Source organism: Bombus affinis, chromosome 9, assembly GCF_024516045.1.
Source record: "Bombus affinis isolate iyBomAffi1 chromosome 9, iyBomAffi1.2, whole genome shotgun sequence".
Taxonomy (NCBI): Eukaryota; Metazoa; Arthropoda; class Insecta; order Hymenoptera; family Apidae; genus Bombus; species Bombus affinis.
The window spans coordinates 12,428,956-12,452,385 of record NC_066352.1 but is presented as its reverse complement, the minus strand read 5'-3'; the positions used below and the strand labels follow the sequence as shown (position 1 = coordinate 12,452,385).

Below are 23,430 nucleotides of genomic sequence, written 5' to 3'. Positions count from 1 at the left end.
ATGCATCTTATTTATTATTTATTTATTTAATTATATGTGTATTTATAACATACTTTACATTTCGTCGTTCGCTTTAATACTTAATAAAAAGCATAAGTACCAACGAAAGATACGATCGAAGAACGAAAGAGTCACTTGGAGAATAAAAAAATAGAGCTTTTCGTTGAAAGTTTATCGAAACCTTTAGCTTTCCCTAAAGAACGTTTCTATAATTCGGGGAAAGCGTTCTTGGAATATATCTTTTAATGGAAATTAGATTCTGTGCGAGACATCCTATTCCTTAACATTTATTTTTAAAGCTTGTCGTACTCATTCACGTCCAGGAACAACTCTTCCTCTTCTCTTGGTCCCAATTGCTCGATAGAAATTTTAATGAAACTATAGATTAAAAATAGATAAAGCAACATTTCTAAGAAAGTTTGCAAAGATTATGATTCTACGTAATAAGAATTATTTCAAACATATAGAAAGAGCAGTTCTTTTCATCGTCAGAGTATTATACTAACAGAGGGTGAGCTGTCTGCTTCTACGAGCTAAAATAACTTCATCATTTTCGTAGCAAAGAAGAAATATTCATTTCCAAACAAAAAGAAACACCCTTCTTAGAATATTATGTAATATTAATATAATATAAAATATCAAATTATAATATACAACATTTATATTATAAAAATGTTAAAGGAATCTTCGTAAAATATTAAAACAAGAGATACCAGTATCTTATGCAAAAATACAAAATATACATAATTCCAATCAAATGCTTATTCTTCCCCAATCTTACGATCCTGCTATCTCAATATTATAAAAATTGAACAATACCTTGCTCTAAAAAAATTATCTTCTTCCTCCAGAAACAAACATTTCTTCCCTAAAAAAAGAAAAAAAAACGCTGAATATCCAACAAGAAAGAAAAAAGAAAAAACAAACGACGAAGGTATTTCAGATTCTACAGAAAGTCACCCTCGTGGAAAGACCTTTCCAACCATAAAACGTCCGAAAATCGTCTCCACCCTCTCGAAATTCTCGAACAGATGTTAAGATACGAGGGATTTCCGTTTTCAAGACGATGTCCTGGCGTGCTCGAAGAATAAGGTACGTGCTGACCTAGTGACAGTGTAAATCGCGGACGTCACTCGAGTCCATTGTATTCAGCTTCCTGGAAGGAGCCTATTCACTCCTCTCCGTTGATCCTCTTCTGCACGTGACCAAGATATCTGGCAAAACCCTCGCTGGCGTGTTTAAGGAGCGTCAGACCGAGCCTGAACTTGATCTCGGCGATCTTCTTCACGAAACTGAAGAGATTGAAACCGTTCTGCTCGGTTGGCTTCGCCGTGGTCAGATCGATCCACTCGCTGGTGCTTTCGGTCGACTTCGGATTATTCGTCGTGTTACTTTCAGAATCGCTTTCCGTGGAACTCGGAGAAAAAGTAGGAAACTCGGTAGTCTCCTTCGTTGCTGTGGAAACCGTAGAAGTGTCCACAGGGGCGGCTGTGCTCGTTTTTAAAGTCTGACCGTTGGTAGTGGATTCTTTCAGTCGGTTCCTTTCATCCTCCTTCTCTTTTCTTCTTTTATTCACAAAACCTTCCATTTCCTTGTCCTTGTTCTTCTTCTTCTGAGTATAGTCTTCTTCGGGTATAGCTGAGTCAATGATATTAAGGATTTCGTTGCTCAAATCTTGCTCCTTCCCTTCCTCTTCCAATTGTCGTTTCGATGGTATAATTTGAATTACGGAGTCCCTTCTCCTTCTAGAACGATGTGTTTCCGTTGGAGATATCTTTGTCAACTCCAGGAGAGACCGTTTAAGCTTCAGAGACCTAGGTCCATGCTCCACAGCAACCGCGGTAGGTGTGATCTCAACTTCCTCGTAAGTGTCATCTGGTCTAGCTGTCTGTACTTGGCCGTAGTTTTGAGCAGACCCCACAGGAAAATTGAAGTTCTGGTTTACATCGTGGTCGAACTGTATCTGCCCACTTTCTGTAGGTTCGTAACTGTTAGCCAGCTTTCCTGGGGTCGATAAAGAAGGAATCTTCTCTTCGTAAGGTGGGTACTCTTTGGGAATGCTTCCAACAACGAATTGTCGGTTGGCTGTACCAGGGGCGGCGGATCCAACCACGTACTCGCGATGTTTAGGCCTGTCATAGTAATTTGGAGTGCTTGTACTATCCGAATAACGATAATCAGTGTTCTTATATTTATGTATAGACGCTGTGCTCTCTGGACGATATATCGCGGATGAAGGAGGGTACCTTTGATCGCTTTTCTTGATTGGCTGAGCATCGTAAACTCCGTCATAATGTTGGTACCTATAGTAATTGTTGTCATAGTCCTTCGAGCCAGGATACTTGTTCTCGTCAATTGTCATACCCTGAAGAACTTTAGACAAGACCTCTTCTTCCCTTTGACCATAGTTTCCACCGTATTCGTCGAAATTATACTTATATTTAGGCTCAACGTCGTAGTTTCTTCTAGTGACGGTTCCTCCGAGCGGATACAAGAAGTAAGAAGCCAGGCCAAGTCCCAATCCCACCAAAGACATCACTCCAAAACTAGGCATCACCTCTCGACTCAGGAAGTTGTAAATCTGCATACTAATGGGAGTCGAAGCTGGCTTCTTCTTTGTCTTCGTCAAATTGCCAGCTACCTTGGTCTCAGGTACTATCTTCGACTCCTGTATACCATTTTCAGTGATTGGTTCCTCTATTAAATCTTTCTCTGTCGTACTAGGTATCACTGAAGAAACAGTGGTTGTAGTGGTGGATGTAGTTGGCTTTCGCCTTCTGACCTTATTCTTCTTCCTCTTAGGATTGTTCCTAGGTCTTTTGGTGGTCGAAGTGGACGTCGTCGATTGTGTGGTGCTCGTTGAAGTCGAAGAAACTTCTGTGTTTACGTTGAACTTGGTTAGTTCAGGATTAAAATCAAACTTCATTAAATCTATCCTGGTATTGTCCAGATTCTCTGTTTCCTTCTCTTCTTCTTTCTTAACCTCGTTCTTTTCCACTTTCTCGATCTTCAACACGGGAGCATTCACCTTAATGGGCTCTACTTCGATCTTTGTCGTCTCGTCTAGAGGCTTCTTCAATTGTACTTTCAATACGTTGTTCACCTTTGTGCCAACTGGTTTCGGTTTCACGAACACCTCCACTAGATTATTCTCGATCGTAGTCGGTTTAGAAGTCGTAGTTACTTCTAAACTGGTGGCCGTGAGAGAAGCAGAAGTCTGCGTGCTAGTCTTCTGAGCGTCCATCGCGATAGACGCTTTGATCTTGGTCACGAACATAGGCTTCTCGGTGCTTTCTACCTTGTTCTTTGGAATGGTGATCATTTGAACCGGTCTGAAAGTGACCTTCTCTATCTTGCCAGTAGAAACAGTCTCATTTTTCGCAGAATCCGGCTTAACGGTAGTAGTTCTTCTCATAGGGGGCTTAGGCCTATTCTGTTGGCTAGGTCTAGAAGGCTTCGAACCAGAAGGTTTAGATAATACGGTAGTCTTCGTGGTAGCTATCTTAGGCTTAGGTGTCGTTCTTAAAATCTGTATCTTCTTCGTGGTACTAACAACAGCCTCCTTATTTTCCATATTATTCGCAGTAGTCTGTGGAACCTTCAAAGTGGTACTCTGCATGGACTCTATCTTCTCTGTGGTTTGAATTTTCTCTGGTTTCGATTCGGTGCTCTTCTTCGTGTCGACTGAGACAGATTTCTTTGTAGTAGAAGACTGATCCATGACTAATGTCGTGGATACGGGCGCGGTAACTTTCTCTGTCACTTTTTCAGTGGTTTCCACTCTCTCCATCAAAGTCGTTGGTTTCACAGTCATTTTCACTTCCATTTGAAACGGCTGTTTCGTCTTCTTTTCTATCTCCATTGTCTTCGTCGTTGTCGACGGTGGATTTAGAAGGATCCACGTGGAAATTCCACCAGTGGTCGTTGCATGATTCTTATAAGCAGTCATCAGACGCGTTGAACTTAATTCTTTTTCGAGTTCTTCTTCGGTGATGGCCATTGCTTGACCTGGATGACTCGTCTCGAAGTAGTTGAACTTGGAATTGATCGGTCTGCCAAATCCAATATTACCAGGTGGACCATTGTTCACGTATATCTCTTTGATCGGAGTGGCTTCGTTCCTTTCGATTGGTTTTTGACTCGCAATGGGCCTCTTGATCACGTTGTCGAGGATCTTTGGTGGTTCTTCGGGGTTGGTCACGTTTAGTAATTGAGTGGCCACCGTTCTTAAGGACTGGTCGATGTGGTGCATGTCTTTCAGGTGACGTTGCGTGTCGTTCGAATGGATGCTGAAAGAAGATTGAAAGATTACGTCGATTTTCGGAAAATTAAAGCTTCAAATTTGTGGTAAATTAGATTGGAAGTTTAAATGGCAATTAAGATATCTTTAAATTACATTAAATAGCAATAATTTAGTTAGCAGAGTGATCAATGGATGCTTGTTCCTTACCTTTCTATAAGTCTGTGAAATATTTCAGGAAAAGAATTGTTTTGTTAATCTTTATATTAAAATAGATTGTATTATTTTAACAATTTTCAAGGATTTTATGATACAGTGATTTGCAATAATCTCTTTGGAATTATTGTAATGGCAAATGATTTTTGGGATATAGGATTGGAATTTGATAAGGCTATTTCTTAGGTATATGAAGATAACTATATTCTGCTGATAAGAGAGACATATGAAATGTGATAAATTATTGGTTGTATTGAAAGAAAGAAACGCATAATTTGTTCGTTCCAATGGTTTTATTTCAATTACAATTCACTGGCACAAATACTAGCAATGCCCTAGATACTCTAAAAAAAAGTACGTAATTCGAAGTAATGTAAAAGTAAATCATTATCATTAAAGGTATAGCATAAGTACATCTGTAATACTGTTCTGTGTGTGTATGTTTCTATTGCTAGGAAATCTCTTCGTACTCTGTATACTTACTTATTAACATAATTAAGTAAAGCTACTGTTGGCGAGGTTAATTTTCTATTCTCTAGACACCATTCTATGTCCTTTCCCCTTCAAACGATTCATAAATAAAATAAATAAAATCTAAGAGTTATTTTAAAAAATATTAGTATTAAAGATATTAAATATTAGAGTTTCTAAAACTTTCTACTATAAGAAAACTTTTTAATAATTATGCAATATACAGGCTGATCCAATAATTGTATTTTCTTCATTTCTTTATATACAGACCACTTATATTTCTGAAAATTTATATTTTCATAAATCCTATTAAAAATGGGATCTAAGCAAAAATTTGCTTTATAAGCTATATTTTGTGCCTTGAAATTTTCTACGGATGCGTAAAAATTCGCTACCTAATTATACTAGTGAATCGACAAATGAAAAGCTGTAGGTTATAGTTTTCTATCGCGCAATTTTGTTATTCTAATTTGTAATTTGTAAAACTAACGTATAGAATATAGATTTTGTTATTCTATTTGTATTTGCTGGAGAACTTATTAGCACTGGTAACTTGCAATTATGACCACCATATGATCTATTTAAACTCCACCATTGAATCATCCTATATACGCCATATGTCCCTAACATCCACCTGGTTCTAACAGTGACACCCTTCGTTTCTTCGCAAACTATCCTAACTTACCCTGTATATCAACGCACGAGTTTCTAAATCGTCTAAAAAAACCTAAACTTAAATCTTCACACGATGAAAAATTATCAGGAGAACCTGAATCTGAAACTCTCCAATGTTTCATCTCTTCCTCTTCTTCCTCTTACTCTTCCATTCGTTCATCCTTCCATACTTCTCCAAATACTGGATCACCACTTCTTCAATATTATACCAAAGGCTATCGCCATTATTATTGTTAGCCCTGCTAAAGCTAAACGAAGCAGGGAACAGCCAAGGATAGATAAAAGTAACGATACCAAGCATTCCAGCTGCGAGAGCGGTGAAAGGAGCAGCTGCCAAGCTGAAGAACCCATAATGCAAGGGATTGACAAACGTGAAATAAGTGAACACCGAAGCTATAGAATCCATGATACCACTCGGGGACAAGTCAAAGTCATCGTCGTCATCGTCATGACTTGGACGACTTGGAGCAGAAGATGATCCTGTGCCTAGACCTGCCGGAAAGATATTAGTGGATCCTGAGGAGCCAGGATTTGACGCAGCTGGTGTCACAGCTGGTCGAACTAATGAATTCACACCTGGAGAATCGTTTGCTTGACCAACGTCTGAGCCAACTTGTCCCGAAGAACCTGTACTGTCGTTTAATGGACCAGTTTCTTCCACTGCTTCTAAGGAGGACTCGACTGGAGGAGAAACTTCAGCTGGACTCGAAATACTGATCTGAGTATCCTGAATCACCTCCACGTTGGAAACGTCGTTTTGCTGAAGATTCTGGTTCTCTGGGTATTTTGAGGAGTCGTAGTAACTGTTCTGAGGCCACTGAGATCCTGAAGAACTGGGTTGGTAGATAGGTATTGCTTGATAATTGGTATCTGAATCTATTTGGCTACCATATTTGTCCGAGTCTCCATAAACCTGATAATTTTCAGGATTGGATTGGTCAGGTAGAGGGGGAGGTGTAGACTTGAAGGCGTTAGTGTTGAACACTTGGGAATTGATGATGATGTTCAAGTCGGTACAGCCTTCTTTGCTTTGAATAGTGTTATTGATTCTCGTGTAGGTGTTTATTAGAATCGTAGGACAACTCTGGTCATAGGTCACCACCGGAGTCTGAGGTTTCTGATCAGGTACTTTATCATTGTCCTCGTAAGAGGTGAAGCCTATGTGAACGTTTGGGCCTGGCTTCGAAGTTGTTGCACTGGAAGGATACAATTGCGAGAGAATCGACGAAGGAGAGTGCGATCCAGATCCTGGAGAAGCTAAAGAGGTAAAAGGAGCATACGAACCAGATCCTGAAGAGGTCGAAGAGGACGAAGGATTTGAAGGACCAGACGCAATTGGCCTGATAAATCCTGGAGGCACTTTGGTCTCAAGCGTCGTCCTATTTGGCCTGCTCGAGTCTGTATTTATTAATTGAACAACTGTGTTTTGAGAAACCTGAGTCTGTGGATTGTGAACGAAAGGATTCTGAGTCTTATTTCTCGATGGACCACTCGGTGGCCAAATTGGCACCTTCTCCGCGGTATAACTCGGAGGACGAAGAGGATAAATGAAGCCAGGCTTGAGCTGTGGAACGATATTCGGCTTAGAAGGCCTATTCGGTTCCAGATTTTGATAAACTGGATCAAAAGCGAGGCTAATTGGACTATTGAGTTGATCACTCTCTATTATATGGCTACCATTCGTCATAAAAGCCGGGATTTTCAACCAGTGAACTATTTCTTGAAAATTGGAATTCGAAACAGGCATGTGATAATTGAAAGTGGAATTTCTCAATGGAAATGGTTTCTCAACCACCTCTTCTGGCTTCACATCCTCTTCTATCGTGGTATATTGATCATAATTATGAAAATCTTCGTCGTTTTGAATGGCACTATTGGGCCAATTCTTCAAACTCGTGTTAGGGGTAGAAGAATTGTTCCTTTTGACGTGCATCTTATTTAAATGAACCCTATCCTGATTCTTTTTGTTCGAATTAGAGGAATGACCTTGAGGACGACGAATTTTTGTTCTGTTGGATTGCTTGGACTTCCAATAACGATTGGAATGGCTGTGCAAAGAAAGAGTCGACGGAATACCAACGTCTACATCGTTTCTGTTTTCTAGAGGTAATTTAGAGGTAGTCTGATTGCGAGTCAACATGCTTGTGATCTTTCTGATGGCCGCGACGTGATCGAACGCAGTCGTGGACTCGACCTTTTTGTCCAGCGTGAGCGAAAACACTTCCTCCTGACCCGAGAATTCCGAATTCTGGCTCAAGGTTACGACATTGGATCCTGAATTATTCATCAACATATCATTCGCCTTTCTCCACGGACTATCTCGCGTGAAATCTCGCGTAAGGCCATTTTTCGTAGAATTTCTTCTAGTGGCTATCTTCGCGTTCGAAATTCTCGAATTTGAAGGCGGTACGCGTCTATAACCTACATTAAATCTCTGATCTGTTTTGGAGAAGCAATTGGCTGATTCTTTGGGAGAATCACCTGAAACTGTGTTATAATTTTTTGGCACTATAGGTTGACGACGAGACGTGTTTCTAAGCCTGGTTAGATGATCGCTTTTAATTGATCGTTCATGAAACATGCTTGTACTTTGTTTGTCGATTATCTTTCCTGAGTTTCTTGGTTGAAACTTCGGGGGATTCCAGAAATTGTTCGAGTTCGATCGAAGGAGGCGCGTTGATTCCGGTTGCCTCGTTTTATCGACACTTACCTCGACGTTAGACTCGATAGAAGGATTAACATTATCGCGATAATGTAAGTTAATGTACGGAATAGTACTACTTCCGGAATTCCACCTGTACCTGCTATCTTCTCGAACGGTATGCGGCACGCCGGAGCCTCTCCATTGCTCAGGGTTTGGCCTCGATGGCTGAACTTGAAACGATCCTTCTGAAAATTAATTAAAAATTAATTCATTTCTGAAATAAATTTTTATTTTGTACATATTATTCGGAGATACAGAAAGATAAAGGTATAATATCTGGAGAAGCACGAAATGAGAATTATTCAGGGTATATCATGGGGAAAAATTATATTATATTTTCTTGCGAATAATATAATTACGTTATATATATTTTATGTTGTTTAATTAGTTCTCGAATGAAAGAAAGAAATGAAAATATAACATTTCGAAAATTATGAAATGGCAAGTATATACAACGATATAATAAGAAAATTACATTTACATTCAAAAGTTAATTAAATTCGCTTGGGTCTCTCAAGTTTCCCACGATATTCGCCCTGGAGATAAAATCCGATCGAAACACATTGCACGCGCGTTATCCCACAGAATAGTCGTTTCGTAACAACGGTTGTTATGAATTCTTAGAAAACAACAGATTATCGATTGGAAGATTACAACAGACATAATTGGCCAGCGAAATAAAAACCTAGTTAGAGGGATAAAAAGAAGAAAGAAACTTTTGTGTTATGAAATAAAATTTTGTAACAAACAAGGAGGAATCGGTGGACGATCGTTCGGATAGAAAATTTCTGTTGCGACTCCGGGAATTACATTTCCTGGTGAACGTGTAATCTGCGTGCAGACTGGTTCGCGTAATCACGTGCCACACGCCGCGCTTTCCTCTGACACGGAACGTGGTCGATACGATCGATATGGTGAAACACGAATTTACTGGACACAGTAGCTTCGGTAGATACAAAGCTTTACGAGAAACTTGCATTTCGCGATAAAACCAAGCTTTTCCTTTTCGCGAACGAAAGAACAACAGGAAAATATAAAGGAGTATATGTAGAATAAAATGTATGTTGAAAACGTTGAGAATTACCTGTGAGAATTGAGAGCTGGAAGAGAGTTTACCAAGCAAAAATTCGTAATTCGACGATATCATCTGTTTTTAATAATTGAATATTTGCTACCTGAGAGTTAACGATTTGAAGTTGAAAATTTAGGCTATTGGTATAGCTATACCTATGCATTATCTTCTACATGTACGTATATTTTCAGGATGATGTAATTAATAGCAGCTCCGATTACAAAATACAGAAAACGATGGAGCGAAATCCGCCCCCACGTTTTTCCACCATAAAGAAGCCTCAAAAGGAAATCTTGTTGGGAAAAAAAATAAAATTATCGTCGTATCCGTGCTATCGTAATAATTTCAACATTTTAATAGACGAGAAAGACAGTCATCCTCGATAATTGCATAGCGCGTCGCTTGATTAAAGACTTTAAACTTCGCCTTGTTAAATGGAAAGTTTCATGGAAACTAGCAACGTTTCCCTTAGAGGATTTGCAATCAAATAAGTACACAGCTTGTTTGCGACGAGTAACCGACAATCAAAACGTCTGGTGTTCGCGGAATATCCCTTTCCTTTTGACTATTTCGCGCGAAAATATTTAACGTTTCCTCTATGAAATAAATATTTTTCCCTCTCATGAGAGACGTTGATTCTTACCGGTTTTCTGCGGCCTAGCATTGCCCGATCCTGACAGCAACAGGACCACCACGATCTTTAACAGCTTCATCCGCATTTTTGCACTGAAACAAAACGAGAAATAGTGGTTTCATCTACCCACGTATTTGTATCTTTTTGTCTGCCTAATGTCTACGGTACATTTAATAATTTTTCATCCGTAAAACTCGTCCGTATTTATATCTTCCTGGTTGAGTAATCTTAATCATGGATTTTGAAATTTTTAGTTGTACAATCCAAAAAATTATATTACAAATTTTGAAACCTTTATAAACGCAAGTAATCTCAATGTTAAACGTTATAATGTTTAACATTAATATTTAGAAATATAGTTGCAATGGTCTGCTTTGACGTTTAGCAAACCAGTGTTTTAGTGTTTAAAATTTCGAAGATATAAATTTCCTATTGAAATTTAGCTTTGCCTATGATTTTCTGCAATTGAACATTCTCTCGCTTATACTTTCTCTTTAATCGATTGATATATTAGGTTGTCCGAAAAGTTTCTTTCGTTTTATAGGGAAATAATGGACGCACAATGTTCCTTGTTTCATATTAGTTTATTGAATTATGCACGAATATAATAATAGAAATAGAACGAAATGGATCGTACCTAATTCAATAAAATAATATAAAACAGAAATTGTTGTTCATCCATTATCATCTTATAAAACGAAAGAAACTTTTCGGACAACCTAATATCTTAGAAAATAGATTCTGCTTACAAGAACGAAGCATTAAAAAGGAATAATAAAGAAAAGAATTAAGGACCGCGTTTATCCTCGACCCAATAATCCACTCGATTTTTATTCAGAGTTTATCACGAATGGAATAATTTTAGTAGCTTTATCAGGAAGCACGTGCGCGTCTTCCTCCAGAAATTAACCTCGACCTTATCGAAGGTGAGCCAACGTCGTAAGATGAATCGGTGAAACGATCATTTAACGAAACGTATCCGAAAATGAATGTACGTTACGATAAATTACAGAGCAATGACGCAATGACGATCGAAACAGGTGGTTCGATCGTTTTCGAGTGGAACACGTCGGGAATGTTTGATCGTCGATTTGCGTACGAAGGTCTCGATCGAGGTGATCGTTCGTATTCGATAGCCACGTCTTGGTCGTTCGCTCCGCGATGCCGATCGCATGGAAATGAGGAGTTTTGCGGTCGTTTCGCGGCACAGACGCGAAGGAACACGCCGTTTAATACTCAATTTTATTTTATACCTTTATTTTATGCAAATCGAAACCTTGCGATAAAATATGAATAATCCTTTTTTGAAAGACGTTCTCTTTCTTTTTAGCTTTCTTTCTTATTGCTTTCCTCCTTTTTTGAATTAATTCTTCTTTTTTGCAATTTCTTCGTCAATTTTATACAACCTAACAGGTACTCCAGATGCTTAAAAATTAAAGATGAACATTTAAAACGGATACTGAAGATGTTTAAAAATACCAATCTCGCCTTGGAAATATTATTGGGTTGGCAACTAAGCGATTGTAGAATTTGTCGTTAGTTGCCAACCAATACAAGCGATTGAAAACTTAAACTCTAGAAATTCTAGTTCCATTCAATCGAATACTACGGCAGTTACTTAAAAAACAGCAAAATCCATCCAAGTCCTAATTACACCTCAGCGAATATTATAACCGGTTCAGCCTAATCCTACCAGCCGAAATTCCATCTCAATTAAAGCCAAGAGTTTGACCAACATCCACATTCTCCTTCCAATCGCTGCCCAACATTGAGCGCGTTCCAAGCTCCCCGGTGGTTTCTCTTCGAACGCCGTAAAAGCATCGTGTTTTTTCTTTTATTTTGTACCGTTGCATCTTTTTCGTTGATATTGGTGTCCTGTAACGGTACCTGGACTATCAGTCTTCTTATTCCCCCCCTCCCCTTCGAATGTGTCGGTGTGAGCACATTGTGCATCCTCCGACGTACACAGCCGGCCGTAAGCATCAGAACATTGACAGACATTCCGTACAAATCGAATGTTATCGACTGCTTCTTTATTTTCCACTTATTTTGTTATAAATCTGTTATTTGATTCGCATTACAGTACAGTGGTGGACGAAAGAGAGCGTAAAAGTATGGTGCTCTATGAGCGTCGATAACGCTCGTACTGACGATTTTCTGCTACGTTGGTAACGATAATCTACTTCGGAGTATATTTCACGTTCGTTCGTTGCCCTTGTCGAATATAAACGCATTTCGTAAGATTATAGTTTCCGTACATTTCGTACCGCATAGCCGTGAAGCTTTCTTCCGTCCGCTACCATACGTATCCTATAAAATAAATATACTACGGTTATTTATGCAAATTCATGTTTTATGGAGGTAATTAAGTGAATGAAAGCCAGGTAGAACATTGCTTTACTAAATACTATAACCGGTACTGTACTTTCGATATTTTATATTGCACGCATTCTGCCCACTTCTGCATATTCCAATTTCCTACGAATGAATAAAAACACTCGGTTTATTTATAGGGAAGCGTATTATAAGGCGATGTAAAATTCGTTTCGGTGTTTCATTAAACGTAATCACTGGGTGTCCTGATATATTTATGACCAACGGTGTGGGCCGGCAAGCGTGTCAGAGGCCACTACAAATCGTCGGAGAGTGTTCGTAGCTCGATTACAACGAACGTACCGTTAAGTCGAAATACTTTTGATACGTGTGTCGCGAATCGCGAATGTCGTTTCAGCGATGCTTCTTCACGGTATTTCCTCCGAATGGACCGTGGCCGTCGTCGCGTTTCCAGGTCGACGGATTCCTGAATGTTCTGCCACGTTTGGCAATGATTTTGATGGCTTGTAGCCTTGTACAACGAATGATGGAAATTGGATAATGAAATTAAAATCGTGACGGGGCTAATGGAGACGAATATGTCCTTACGTCGATGATTTTTTCATAACTCGTCTAGCGTTTTGTGATAACTGAGCGATAGGAAAATTAAAGCGACAACTGTATGGAGATTAATCGTTCGATTTGCGAAAAATTGAATACCATTTGCGTATTCAGAGATTCACATTGATAGACTTCTAGAAAGTGGAAAATCGATCACAGGTTGGTCAGTTTAAATCTCGAGAGACTAGATCGTTACGAGAATATTTCTTGCGTTTCTCTTTCATCTTAGCTTCGTTATCTCGAAACTGCTTTGAAGCTTCTTCTCGTCGAAGGAAATTCGTCCTTCTTACACCATGGCGCTTAAAACCGTCTCGAGAGAAATACGAGTTAATTACGCGAACACGATCATCTTGTAAAATAGTTCGTACTCGAGTTTCGCCATTACAAAATCTAAATTGCTTGCTTTATGGCGTGAAACCAGTTCCGGTACGAACCACCGTAGACGGAAACCTGTCGAACTTGAATAAACATAAATCGACGAGTGAATCCGCGGCGAAACGCACGATGCACGCGCTCCTTTGACTCTCACGGATTGAAATCAAAGACCAACCCGTCCGAAACCTTGAAATTTCTCTTACCTGAATCTCAGAATCCTGCTGGAAACCGCATTTAATCACCAAACACGCGCAATAACGAGATACGAAGGAAAGCAGAAAGCTACACCAAAGAAAATATCAGAACGCAACACTACAGAAGGCAAACTACTCGTCAAACTGAAAAACAAACGGAGAAACACTGTTCGAACCGACTTGAAACTCGAACGTTCTACGAAGATGAGGCAAAGCTAGCGATCGCGGGACGAAACTAGGATCATTGGCGGAGGAATAGACGCGGTGAGGAATCGCGAGTGTCGTGCAGCAGGACGATGTTTCGACAATGGTGCACGGCTGACTGAATCTACGACTCGAAGGTTGGAGAAGCGGTGGGCCCGGCGTGCACGCAGCCTGACCACCGGGTAATCCGGCAAGGTGGAGAGGCGCCTCATGCACGAGTCATCGGGAACCCGTTACTCCGCGTTGCCTACGAACGAGATCTGCTCGGGTTGAATAACCTTCGCTGCGCGGCGCGACGTGTATGCTAAAGCGTGTTCGTGACTACCTTGGCCGATCACCTCGGGAATTGGGTGAATCTCCTGGATGATTCGTCGAGACGAGCCAACGAAAACGGGGAAGGACGCGCGCATCGGAACCACCACGCTCGATCGGGGTTACGTGTATGACGTAACTGCACACGATATGCCAGATATGTCGGCGATGTTTCGAAATTTGTCGCGTTCACGAGACATTCGTAGGCAGAAAAATACAGGGGATGCGTATACCAAGTACGAAAGATAGAAATATTTTTTAACGAAGATGGACTACTATGATTTCTCTTTTGTTAAAGACTTAACAGGAATTCTATTGAGTTGGCAGCTAGATGATTTGCGGATTTTTTCATTAGGTGGTTTTATCGACTTTACTTTAATTTAGAACGCGGGTACTTCTCTCCAACGCTGTTACAACTATGCTCTGGTGTTCTATTGAGTTGGCAACCAAGTGATTTGCGGATTTTGTCAATAGCACCTAATGACAAAAGCGTAGTTGTAACAGCGTTGGAGAGAAATACTTGCGTTCTAAATTAAAGTAAAGCGTGTTCACATTGTACCGCGATCGCATGTTTCGCTGCCACGTGACGATAAAAAATTGTATGGGAAACCCTGACACCTAACAAATTACGCGTAATTAGTTAAGAAGAAGGTTGACTCGTTGTTCCGTAATAGCGAGCTTTATCATACTCGACGCGTTAAATCTTTGCGAGTGAGTTGCATAGCTGCGTTACATTCAGTCGCCATTAGGATCAAATCTGTTTTTCTGCTTTCGTTGCAGGAAGTCGACCGGGAAACTGTAACGCGCCAGCGAGATCGAATCGATACTGTTTGGATAATTTAGTTAAATGGTTTGAGAATAAAAGATTATTAGATTTCTATAAAACGTTGCAGGAAGTTCGACTGGTAAATTTCGCCGACTTTCGAGATCTCTACGACCGTTTCCTACGGAACGTGTCTTAATGTGATCCAGACGATGAATAAAACATCGATTCGACGAACGAACTTCGCCTAAACTTTTATTGCTGAACCTAGTTGAGGAAAGAAAGCTTCTACGATACTTGATTGCCCAGATAATTTCCAATTTATACAATTTGTGCAATTTACGCAATTTCGTTGGCTATTTGGTGGTTTACGACGATGACTATGAAGGAAGAAATAAAAGATGCTAACGTTCGTTTAGAAGAAAAACGATCTGTATTAGGGTAGAGCCTTCGTTATCCGAATATTCAAATATCCGAACGGAATGTTTATTACTAAAAGATACTGTTTTCCTGTCACGAATTATTATATCCGTGGCTTGATGCAGGAAATATCAACGTCGATGCTTATAAATAAATAAATAAAAATTATATGAGCACTTAGAGATATGTTAAAAAAATTCATGTTCAAGTTTTTGCTGTTTCAAATTTCTCTTCTGATAGGGAGAATTAAAGAACATGCTATTTGTTTTATTTACGTTTACTTTGCTATTTTTAGCAGCAACTTTATTTTATGAAAAATGTTTATATTGACGTATATACAGTACCATTGTAGTAATTTCCACGTAGAATTTTTAATTGTCGTTTTTTATATGGAGTACTCAATTATTTATAAACTTAGTACAGTGTTTAACTGATTTTTGCAAAAATATTACATTGGCATTTGTTGCAGCAAGCCACGCGTATGTATTAGAAAATAAACAAACGAAAGTGAGACTGTACCTTCTCATCAGGCGAAAGTTTATGTAGTTTAGCGGCCAAAAAGATACGCAGCCCTTAAATATCTAATCAAACTGACAATTTTCTCATTCTTTGTTCGAAGAAATGAGATTTAATAAAAATCGATTGTCCTATCGTCCGAAAGTCGCATCGATCAAATGTTTTTTGCCTTCCTATTATTTCTGACTGTATAATTCTGACTTACATTTTAATTTATATCCTACAGGATATTTCTTTCAAAGTACTAACTCCTTAAGACTTTGTAAGATCGCTTTGATAAAGAATTAATTACCGTAAAAATTGCTTTAAACGGTACAATCACGGAAGTGAATCGTTATGTAGCATTTTTTAAAATTTTCGTCAGAGAATTATAAGCTCGATATATTTCATATTAGGCTGAACTGAAAATTGAAAACAATTACCACGATATTACGTGCACTTTATACGTAATAATGCAGCGTATGCCGAGGTTGAATGAGAATCTGAACGGTCATGAAGAAGAGTGTAAAATTAATAAAAAAACTAATTTATATATTGCATATACTTTCCTCACTAACGACCAGATCGTAAAAGATCGCTTGCCCTTAACACTCGAGGTCATTTGAAGATTATCAATAATTTTCAAAGTCGAATCATCGCTATTCAAAGTCGCTTCAACTTTTTAAACCATCATCGACATCGCGATATTGGCACTGAAAGTCACTTATGGGTCGTTAGCAATTATCAAGGTCGCTTTGCTTCTTCCCAAGGTCGTTTGTAGGCCATGGCCAACTACCAAAGTCGTGTCATTACTGTCACAAATCTAATTCAGTGAAAATCAAATATTCAGCGCTTCTCTCGTTTATCTGTTACGTAAATGATATTTATCAATTTTTTTCAATTTCCTTTCGTAATCTTCATCCTTTCTTCAAAGTTTCCCGACTTATATCCGAAAGGTACTCTTCTCAGGTACTGTTTACGATATTCCACACCGCGAATATAAAATGGCACATTGCAATGGCACATGATTTAGGTTGCACGTTCTCTCAAACAACATCTGGCGAACGAACAAACAGCGTGGAGTTTGATCGTATCAGAAAGCAGGAACGTCGGATACCGTATATTTCCCTGAACCAAACCCAGGGAAAACAGTTTGAATTATATGGAACGCGAGATGTGAAATGAGTGATCCATTAATTATGCGTGGGCAACGGTTATACCATGGTATTTTAACCTGAGAAACTAATTCAAGTTTATATTATTCCGAAAACAGATCTAACAGTTCGCTAGCGAAGTCCTATGCAGGAAGGTCGAGTAGGAAAATAATTTCGATAGAAATTGCCGACATATCCAATATAATTCCAACGTGTTTCAAACTAATTCCAATAAACAAAAACAAAAATTGCCTTATATCGTGACAATAATTGACACGATTAAAACGTTTTACCTTCTATTTTCTCTCATTTCTTCCTTTTCTTTCTATCGTGCCAATTACAGCCACGCGATGGATCTCGACCTAGAATCGAGAGAAAAAAGGATCATAGTACTTCGACATACCATTGTAATCCTAGCAGAGACGTGAAACCGGTTCCAAGGGTAAGTACGTTCATCGCGATAGTGATCGTCGAATACGCGGAAGGTCTGTTTTTACAAGCACCACTTGCTTCTTAATGGCGATACATTCTGCAAGAAAGGCAACAGTATTCGCCACGTGGATAACATGCTGTTACGTTCTAAATGTCACTCAGGATGCTCGATATTCGCTTTTTGTCCATTAACATCCGCGCTTCGAAGATCTTTCTCGAAACTTTGTTAAAGAAATACTAACAGTCGCGTACATATAACGACATGCAAAACTTTCTCAGCTGATCAATCTGTCAATTTATATTCATCAAAAGCGATATAAAAGAAAAATGTTAACCAGTGTCGAATATAGGATCGGATGACAGATATTGGAAGAAAACAGTAAGAATAAAAATAAGATCAATTATTCCTATTCTTATTCTCTCGTGAAACATTTCCACGTAATTGTCGATCTTTCAACTTCATTATCCAGGACATTTTCTACAAATACAATTAGCTTGAAATTATTCCACGAATGTAAGTAACCATTAAATAATATTTTTACAGGTGCAGTTAACTTCTAAATATAATGTATCTCCGTTTGAATTTATTACCAAACGATTTTAAAGCAGATTCTGACCCTCGTATTTTCAATTTCCTCTGTTAACTTATTACTAGTTCGGACATTTTAACAGGCAATTAAATTCACTCTACTAATTTTCCCTGTTAAATTTACGCTACGCCGAGCTTAAGATTTATAACGAAATTTCACTTTAAGCGAAAATAACGTTGACAGTAATCGACGCCATAGGGATATTGGTCTTAGGGAAACTGGTTCTGGTAGACGAACGAGTGTCTATTTGGATTCGTTGGGTCGAAACGAGAAACGCGCTAACGTGACAACGCGGAGAAGGCGGACATCCACTTCCGGTGCTAGCGCCATCGACTCAACGATGCAGATAGATCGGATTGGGTCGCTAGATTACTCCCTTTTGTCGTCAAATGTCGGATGCAAGAGGGTGCAATAGTTGCACGATTTCGTGAAGAAAACGCTAACGTAAATTGTAGATGAGGTAGATCTGTTTCTATATTTCGTTTTCGAAGATAATGTCCAAAATAAATAAAACGCCCAATATGCGTAGAAAAGAAAAAGAAAATAGAATACGAAAATGCTTCGATCGTGTCGATATAGAAAGAACTTTTGCAGACAGTTTTGGACAGGAACAATTTCGTCGTTTGGTCTGTCGCAAATTTGTTTAAACTGTATCTTCTTGCACGATAATTTATCAGCTAATAATTACACAGCTCATAGTTATACGTTTATGGGAAATTTTACTGCTCGTAATATGCTCATAATGATACTTCTGCTCCGGTCAGCTGTGCGATCTGAAAACCACTTCAAAATTTGAAAAAAGGAACCAGAAGATCGAGACGGATTAAATTCAAGTACGCGCTTAAAGACATCTTTTGGGATACCTCGCGAAATCCGAGAACAAAAATATAGGCGTTGAATATACGCGAGCATCGGTCTGTTACATTGAAATACCTTTAACAACGTGCTCGTGTAATAAAAAAGAATCAAGATGACTGTAATTACCATCCATAACGAGTAAAGCTGGTAAGTCGAGCACGCGATTTAGAGGTATCGAGGGAAATTAGAAAGGAGAAAAACGTTAGGTACAAATACAGCTGGTGTTACACTACTTTGTACTAATTTCACCGCCTTGTTCGAATAAAAAGATTGTATCAGCCTGGATGTCTGATGTATAATTATCATCGTTAGACCGCGGATTTTTACGCGTTTACCGAATGTTCGACGATACGAAAATTCACGTAAAATGTACAAATACATGAAATATCCAAAATACAAAATGCTCGTCGTGACAATTGTTAATGTTTTATCAAATACAAAATTTACTAGAACAGAAGAACTATCTTATATATAACATAATAACTCGAAATATTAACGAGCAGCGCTCTGTTCTCTTGTACATCCCAAACAGCAACGAATTTGTTTTATTGCACATTCATTCATTCGACGCATACGCGATGCGCTTGTCTCATGGTAATTTCCTTTTGTCTTCCTCTCTTTCATTCCTCGCTCGTGCACTACACATGTACATACATCTATTTTCTAACAACAGTGAACAGATGAAACTTGCGTGAAAGTTCCATGTCCTCACTTGCCTTTATAAAAATAGGAATTTTACAAAAATAGAAATTTTGCAAAAATAGGAATTTTGCAAAAATAGCCCGCAGTCTAATTGTCATTTCTGAACGACAATTCTTTCGTAAATACAGCACACGTGAATTGTCCTATCTTCTTTTCGCTTTTCATAGTACATAGTACACGAGGCGTACGATATTCGAATAAATCGAACTCTACGCATCCCTGTAAGGAAGAGGGGCAAATCTCGGGAACCACCTGCCGGAAGGTGTGCACATATAATAGGGGAACGTGGTTACCGTGCCAGAATCGTAGGCAGCCGATGTGGGACATAGCGGCACTTCTTACGGCCATAGATACCTTTCCCATCTGTTGCCAAACGACGCCTGTCGACCTCACTGTCGCCAAACCATTTCGACGCGTGCCTGTGACCGCTACGACGACGAGGAAAGAAGAAAGCAAAAGAGGAACACGAGTAATTAATGCCGCCTCCACGGAACAATGGTCGGCAACTATTCGAGAACAGGCTTTCATTATCATCGTGGAAAATCCAGGAAGAATTCGAGTATTAATAAACTTTAACGTAATTGCCTGTGTTTCATGATTAGACAAGAAAAGATTATGGCACGACGATTGTAATTTTTAAGTGTGCTGGGAATTTCCTTGAAAAGTTAAGCGTTTAATATTAGAAGAGATTATTTTCGATTGTATATAGGCAATTAGTTGTTTAGAATGGGATTCGACGTGATCGTCTCTTTTGTATCGTTCAATGAATCTTTTAATCGAAATCTCGCATTATTATGGAACGTTCGAACGAACATCGTAACAGTTTGCCTCGCGTTGTAAATCATCGTCGATGAGTCGAGATTCAACGATTCCCATGACAAGTCCTGATCGATTAGCGAAGACGCCAAGTATGCGGGAAATTAATAGGAAATAGTTAGAGAAACGTTAATCCATCTGCGGCTCTTAATCGTTATCGTGACGACACGTTGATGAAAGCTTACGATTCAAAGTAGGAGAATATGAGAAACGCACGTGGCAAAACATGCCCTCGAAACGCAATTCGTGGAATATTTGCGAGATCCGATTTAGAAGCAGGCAAAAATTAGGAGAATAGGTGTCATCAAGGTGTCATTGTTTTATTTATTTTTAGATCAAAGTGGAATTTTAATCTTTATTTGTCTATAAACTTGATAAGAGTTGAATCTTGTCTTTGGAAAACCTGATCGACATGCATTAAAAGTATTAAAATTGAAACACGAATCTAATCTTCGGAAACATGGTAAATATCGTGGTTAAATGTTAGGAAAAAACTGCTTATGATCACTCATTTTCAATGGAAAAAGAAATCTAAAAAAAGAAGACTGAAACTAGGACCAAAAACTTCAATTAAAAACAAATATACTTAACCACATAAGCCTACAACCTTGCTTTTCCCAACGTCGTGTCGTCCGCATAAAGTTTATTTTTTCTACGTTTTTGTGTCTCTAAAAAATCCTCCAAAATTCTTGAACACACATTCAAGTTTCTAGAATATCGCCCGAGTACTTCTTATGGATATCTACGTGCTAAATTAATGTTTTCTAGCAAAGTTTAAATTTAAACAAAAGTATGGGAAAAATGAAAAATTAATGAAAATCACTGATGGAAAACGACCCAGTATGCGAATCTAGGGTCAAATACTAGGAGGAAAAAGACTGATAATCCCATGTATCTGAATGTAATACACAAGAGACAAAGAATCATTAGCAAAGAACAAGAAAGATTTCCACGATGAAGCGACGATTCGAATTAATAAAATTTCCATCGTGTCTGACACCGTAACGATTCCCCGAGGGTTACGTCATCGACGCGTAATAAATAATTAAGAGCAACGTCCGCGGATCGTTGAACGGGAGCGCTTCCGCAACGAGCGGACCGTTATCTATCGAAAACCTTTTTTAACGCGAGCCGCTCGACAACCAACCGATCCCGCCAAGTAGCTGTTTTGCATGTGCTGGTTGGATCTCGCAGGAAACCAAACCAGGATGATCCGCTGAAAAATGGATCGAGAACGATGCTAATTAGAACCTTGAACTCGTAGGCCGCAGGCTACGAAAATTCTCGTTCGACTATCTGAGCAGGACACGCATCCGGTCTTTAGAACATCTTACTTTAGATCATGCTCTTTTAATAATTAGAATTATGTAGATGCGCGTCCAAGTATAACGTGCACAGAATTTAAATAAAAATGTAGCAAACGAGCTTTGGGCTTATAACGTTGAACGAATGGATGCGAGTCGAATGAAACGAGCTTTCCTAATGTATTCGATCGGCATTTACACTGTATCCGATCTCCATTGATAAATCGAGAGTAACGTGCGTTTGATATAATTGCATAAATTGATATTGTAGGATTTTTTTTTTTAGGAAACTGTTCATTTATCAGTGAAAACAAGTGAAACGAAATGAAATAAAATTGGAATTTATTGGAAGAGAAAGATCCATGTTGGGGAAGTTTGCCGATGATAAGACGAGGAAATCGTTTTATGAGAAGATGGCGAAACAAACGTGACGTTGATGGGCAAGAAAGTCATCGATCGTGAAGAGAACGAAAGTTTCGAGGAAATCAGAAACAACAGCCGAAGAAGGAAAAAGTAACTCTGGCTCCTTGGAACGGTACTAATTGCTGCCGTCGCGTTCGTGATAATTGACGAACACGTGAAACCTGGGGATAACGTGTGCCAACTCGTTTTCAACAACTCGTATTCCCACATGCTCTTCGTATAAAATGTATCGCAAGTAAGAGGAAGAATCTCTTTTAAGAATATATTCGACGAGAGTGAATTTAAGTTATTATACAAACTTCATGTAAAATAGACGAGCATTATATAAAAATTAATTATAAAAGTTAATTATAAAAGATGATAGAAGTAATTGGGAAACATCAATCGCGTACATTTTTGTTCGAATAAATCCAGTTGTAATATATTAAGAATTTTTCCAAAGAAATATTCTGTAGCGATGTATAAATTTCTATTATCCATAATGAAACTTTTTTATCATCATTTACGATCATTCATAGATCATCGGATGTCTTTAAAAAAAATATTAAAATAATAAAAAAATACTCAAATATCTAAAAAACCGACTACTTCGATAACTTTAATTAATTATTAAATATCAGGTAGTATCATTAGGAAACAAAAGTATAGTAATTGAAAAGAATATTCTTTGTCTGCCAGTCAATGTCCGAAAGAAGCGTTAAACGGCGTTACTCGAGTGGCATTGATCGAAAGAATAAATCGTTCAATCGGAAGGAAACGTTTTGCTTCTCGCGAAAGTGCGCGTTAATTATACCGTCATTAATTACATCGCGTGTAAAAAAAAATAAAAAATGTTTGTAAACAACGGCAGTACCGTGCCATCATTCACCGACGATTTCCTGCATGAAATTCTGATTACCATCGTCATAATGGCCACCTACATTCTGACTCGCCGCGAGCATTGTACACTACACGCGATAAAATCAACTGCAAGCTTGATTGCATCGATCGTGACTTTGTAGAATTCGTAAATTACGCTTGAAAGATTGTCGGTCATTAAGTATTTACTATTTACTTTATTCAATACGGTGTTACGTTATTTCATATTTCACATTTCATCTTGAAAAGACCTTAATATATCATTCATAAAATATCGCCAACCCATAACTCTACTAATCCACTGATTCGTTGATCCAAATTTCAAGAACTCTTTCAACATCGTCTGCTGTGTATTATTAAATATTATTTCCATCGAGAGAGAAAGAGAGAGAGAGAGAGAGAGAACATTCTAATTGAATCGTAATTTTGAGAAGTCTCGAGTGAGTAATTTCAATGTTTTTAAATTCCAACTTTTAGATTCCACATTTTTGAATTTCTCCAATTATAAAATATTCCAGCTGTTAATTGGTTCAACTTGAAAAATTTCCAGTTCTTAATTTTTCTAGTTCTACGAAACTCCGATT

At 38.5% G+C, this 23,430-nt stretch overlaps 1 protein-coding gene across 2 annotated transcripts in view; it reads right to left on the bottom strand.

The window, feature by feature from the left end:
* Positions 1-7: 7 nt before the first annotated feature.
* The window catches only part of LOC126920654 (titin-like), a 28,248-nt gene continuing 4,825 nt past the window's right edge, over positions 8-23,430 (bottom strand). The window contains exons 1-4 of one of the 2 annotated variants that reach the window (XM_050731339.1): positions 13,525-13,992; positions 10,022-10,104; positions 8,404-8,491; positions 8-4,289 (exon numbers count right to left, since the gene is read on the bottom strand). In XM_050731339.1, coding sequence (XP_050587296.1) covers positions 1,172-4,289; positions 8,404-8,491; positions 10,022-10,097 — 3,282 coding nt within the window. In that variant the 5' untranslated portion in view covers positions 10,098-10,104; positions 13,525-13,992 and the 3' untranslated portion in view covers positions 8-1,171. Of the gene's footprint in view, positions 4,290-8,403; positions 8,492-10,021; positions 10,105-13,524; positions 13,993-23,430 lie in introns of those variants that run through there. The other variant, XM_050731340.1, reaches the window with a different exon arrangement.